Source organism: Carassius carassius, chromosome 30 (genome assembly GCF_963082965.1).
Source record: "Carassius carassius chromosome 30, fCarCar2.1, whole genome shotgun sequence".
Taxonomy (NCBI): Eukaryota; Metazoa; Chordata; class Actinopteri; order Cypriniformes; family Cyprinidae; genus Carassius; species Carassius carassius.
This window is the reverse complement of record NC_081784.1, coordinates 177,452-182,500: the sequence shown is the minus strand read 5'-3', so window position 1 is coordinate 182,500 and position 5,049 is coordinate 177,452. Positions and strand designations below refer to the sequence as shown.

The window sequence follows — 5,049 nt, the reverse complement described above, 5'->3', positions numbered from 1 at the left end:
TGAGACACTGATGAAGAAACACTCATCCTAATCTCAGATGATCTGAGAGTGAGGATGTTTTCAGAAAATGGATATTGTTGGGTGAACTATTCCTTTAAAGTCAAGCTTTATGTAATACAGATCATTTTTGGCTTGCTTATATGGGGACACTTAATATTTGGCAAAATGATTGACTTTCCTCCAGAGCTGCAGGTGAATTGAACTCGATCCATAATTGCTAAACTTCACACCGTTATTAAATTAAACTAAATCATCAATGAACTTTAACTGAAATATTGACTGTTTACTTTTTTATTTTGCTTGCATTACAGAAACATTATTTCCCTGTTTGACAGTAGAAAGCGCTGTAGACTTGACCGATTGTTTCAAAGCAGCTTCACATTCATAAAGAGGAGAATAACAGTGTTAATGCAGCAAAGTTACAGAAGATGTTGATGTTTGAGACTGAACTGATGTTTGTAATGGCTCTGGCTGTTTCACACTCAATCTCACATCAGTGTTTACTAACAGATAACCAGCGGAGACGCTTTAATGGGTCCAGACGCGGCTGAAACAATGTGAGATAAGACTCTATTAATAGAGCCACTGGTCAGCGTGTGACTGACCGAGCTGGACTAGAGACTAACCAACCAACACCTTTAACCATCATACTGTACGATACATAATACAGAGTATAATGAGCTCTCGGATTGGTTTGTGCGCAGAACACATTATAGAGAACTCCTGAACCAGAGGAGATTCACACTAACATCCGTACTTGAGCAGTTAACTCTGTTCTGAAGACTGTGAGAGTAAAACAAGAGGAACTCTGATAAAACAGCAGAGCTTAATCTTCAGCTGCTGCGACAGTCCATCTGTTCTGAAGAACAAAGCAACATGTGCACAGATCTAGACTAGAACCTGAACACCTTCAGTCATCACCAGTGCCTTCGTTAGATCAGTGCAAACACACATTATTTCTCAAAGTGAGACTTCGGATTCATTAGTCGCTTACATTAAATAACTGAGACTTATGTGGTAAACGATCAAATAAATTCCCATAACAACAAACACCAGTTTACTACATCAAGCAGTTTAACATAACATAACATAACCATAACATAACAATATAACTGGATGCGAATGAAACTGAATGAGCCTCAAACATTCAAGATTTTTTTTTTTTTTATATTTATACAATTATTTCATTGAAATTAATTTTTAGGGGATTTTATGTTACTAAATTATATTTATGCAATAATTATAATCCATTTATTAGCTGTAAGCCACTTTTTGAGCAAAGTCTTTTGAAAGAAGACACTTCAAGGTTATTGCTGAAGTGAAAAGTCAAAAGAAAGAAAGAAAGAAATTGTTATAGAGGTTTACGTTTAGTATTATGAAAAATGCACAAAAACAGTTGTGTTCCAAATTTGAGGTTGATCTCTCAAAATAATAATATTAATAATAATACACATATATATACACAATACTTTGTTTGGGCGCAGTACCAAACGTTTCCACTAAATGTAATTCACTTTCCATTCATTTAAGATATAAAGTCTTGTTTTATGATCACATTTGAACATTAATTGAGTTTACATTTAAAACTTGCATTAATTGATTAATTCCTTGTCAGCAGCGAGGCTATCTTCATGGCAAAAGAGCAAATAAACCAAAGTCATATAAAAGACATTTAAGCTTAATACTAGACAAAACATCTCAAATGGATTCTGGTGATAGGATACTATTGTTAAATACATCAGTCAAACACATCTCTGAATAAAGTCATTCTCTATTCATGTTAAAAATAGTGCAGTCCAATCAAAACATATTGTAGTTTTTTTGTGCTTAAAACCGAGAAAACAAGATGATTTTTCTGAACCCACCATTGTTTTAAGTATAAACTTTTTTCACAAAAAAACAAGACTCTGGAGACTTTAGTTTGGCATCTGTCTGAGGAGCAGCTGGACGCACGCGTGAAGAGCAGCAGATGAGTCTCTTCATCAGCTCTGCGTTTGCTCAGCTGTCGAGGACGGCAGGTGAAGAGCTCCAGCTAACAGCATCCAGCATGTGTGGTGTGAAAGCTCATTTGTCTGAGGTTTACGACCCGTGGGGACGCCTGCTGCACTCACTAGCTGAACCTAACCACGGGAAATGAGATGCACACAAACTCTCTGGAAGGAACTTTTGGTCTAAAACTTCTGTGAGTGACATGAGGAGGAGCTCTTCTGTTAAACGCTTCTAGATTTAGCAGGCGGATGTGCGCTACAGATAACGGCTGGCGTCAGGTTCATACCTCCACTTTCTCAAAGCATAATGAATGGAAGAATTCCCTTTCCACTGGAAGACTATCAGCTCTCTCCTTCCAATCCATCATGAAGATCAGGAGGAGGACCCGAGAGAGACACCCGCCACACTTTGATTCAGATGAACCATGAGCTGATGAAAGATCCTCAGGCCTGCTGAACTACAGCCAGTGATGAAGACTGTTACTTGATCTTAAAGAAATAGTTCAGCCAACAGTGAAGATGTGCAGTGAATGGGTGCCGTCAGAATGAGAGTCTGATAAAAACATCACAATAATCCACAGCACTCCAGTCCATCAGTGAACATCTGGAGAAGACAGTTCAGAGCTGTGTAAACGCTGCTTGATCTGTGCAGATTTCTCTCCTGATTCAGACCAGAACACTTTTTCACTGGAGGAAGTGTTATTATGGATTATAGACTCTATGTGTTTGAGTTAAAAACATCTTAATGCTGGATGTGTTTCATCTTTTGTCTTCTCCAGATGTTCACTGATGGACTGGAGTGCTGTGGATTATTGTGATGTTTTTATCAGCTGTTTCGTTCACTCAGAGATGAACATCTTATCATTTACTCACCCTCATGTTTTGGAACACAAAAAAGGAGATGCTGCGTGTAATGTTCATGCTGCTCTTTTACACACAACCATCAAACACTATTTAAGTACAATATAAGCATTTCTTATGATGTGAACCGATATTCACTGAAACATGAAATTAAATACAATGCATGAGTAATACAGAGTTATGGTAATAATGGAATTTAAGGGTCATGGTCCCTATGAATAAAAAACGGCTATACATTTTTCTTTTTAAATGGTTGTTGCAAGTATGCAACACATGCAAGTATGAACTCACATGAAGGTGAGCAAACAATATGAGGATTTGTATGAAACTAAAACTTTCTAAGCATCTGAATGCCTCTTCCAAACAACACTTAGTTCGGGCGGCCTGAGATTATGTGGGTCATGATGGTTCGAGGTTTGTAATAGAGAATGTCAGTTGCTCGTTCTATTTAAAGCTCACAGCCGTCATGTCTGTTGTGAGTGACTTCAGATCACCGAAGGACGGGACATGAGACACCACAGAGAGACTTCAGGAGCCCAGACCCACAGCTCCAGACACTCCTGGAGACCTGACGCCTTATTTATCCACCAGGAGTAAAAACATACAGCAAGAGTTCAGAGCTGGAGAACCAGCGTGGAGCAGATCAGAAGAACGCGAAACATCTGCATATCGAGAACTTCTGAAGTGCCCAAATCCAGAGTGAGCCAAAGAGCCCAAGTGAGCCCATGGTGACTTTTGATTTGGCCCACCATCCCATAAAAATCAATAACAAAATATTAATTTATAATAAAATAGATTTTTTTTAATATTTCATAATGAATAATATATTATTTTTTCATTTTTAAAAATGTTAGAAACTGTATCAATTTTAATATAACATAATTGGATTTAATGCAACATTTAATTGCAACATTCAAAAGTCTTTGCTTTAGGAGAAACAAGTGATGTTACTTTTATGATTTTCTTTCCTGTCGCGTTTACACTCGCTCAAATGTATTTTCATTTCATTATCCTACTCAGTTATGCAGTTCTCTAGCAGGACTCGAACCTACAAACTTTCAGTTACCGGTCAACTGAAATGATCTTTAACACCAGACTGCATCAGAATGACAGAAACACGTTTGATTGATGTTCAGTTTCTCACCTTCTTCATGATGCCGGTCTTCCTCTTGCTGAAGGTCGTGTACCTTCGCAGTTTGTTGTCTATAAACTCCATCTTTATCTTCACTCTGCCACGGGTCTTCTTGCCCGGTTTCGCTCCGGCCACTCCACCCGCGAGCGCCGCGGAGGGCAAGCCGACCTTCGGTCCAACCATCGCCGCCTCCATCTCCGCTCTCTCCCGCTTGACGCCGCCTGCCCTCCGGCCGTCCCCGACTGACCCCATGAGCTCGTCCTCATCACCCGAGTCAGAGTCCGCGTCAGAGCCGCTGCACACGTGCGGGGGTCCCTCTTTAACTGGTTCAAATCTCCCGGGCATCCCGAGCCCCATCGCTCCCGCCTGCAGCGGCCCCAGACCCCGCGCGAACCCCGTGCGGACCCCGGCGCCCATCAGCACCGCACCGTGGCCTGCGCTCTTCCCCGCCGCTGATCCGGCTCCACTCAGAGCCGCTCCGGTCTGGCTGGATAACATCCTAGAAACCGGAGAGAACGATCCGTGTGACGGCAGCGGAGCGCTGGGGCGACAGAGTGTGAGAGAGCGAGCTCCGAAGCGGCTCTCATACACAAACAGAGTCTGCGTGAAACTTTGAGAAGTGATGCTGAACCTGAGCGCCTTCTGCCGGTTTCACTCCACTTTCTCTCCCGCTTCACCTCCTCCTGCCTGGAGCTCCGCGAGCGACGCGCTTTCTATAAAAGGAAAACCGCGCGAGCGATTCCGCGATCACTCCGCCGCGTCATCTAGTGCGCCGCGAACACATGATATCAGCGATCTTCTCCTTTCGCGCGCAGCTGCAGCTTCAACTCCGCGTCTCGCCGTTGACAGCTGTCAATCACCGCAGCTGATGAGACGCTTCGCAACACTCTGCGCCAGCGCGGAGTGATCGATACACGCCCGATTTACTTTGCTCCATATAAAGAGATATGCGGTTTCCTTTTTTGGAGTTCTCGCTCCTTATATGGCGAGTCACATTCGAGTGTAGCGATTGGCTCGAGGGGGGACGGCCTGCAGAGTGATTGGCAAAAGCGACAGCTTATTTGCATA

At 42.3% G+C, this 5,049-nt stretch overlaps 1 protein-coding gene across 2 annotated transcripts in view; it reads right to left on the bottom strand.

The window, feature by feature from the left end:
- The window catches only part of LOC132110363 (serum response factor-like), a 26,493-nt gene extending 21,836 nt beyond the window's left edge, over positions 1–4,657 (bottom strand). For both annotated transcript variants that reach the window (XM_059516910.1, XM_059516911.1), the window contains exon 1: positions 3,994–4,657. In XM_059516910.1, the coding sequence (XP_059372893.1) occupies positions 3,994–4,479 (486 nt within the window). In that variant the 5' untranslated portion in view covers positions 4,480–4,657. The remainder of the gene's footprint in view (positions 1–3,993) is intronic.
- Between the last annotated feature and the right edge of the window lie 392 nt (positions 4,658–5,049).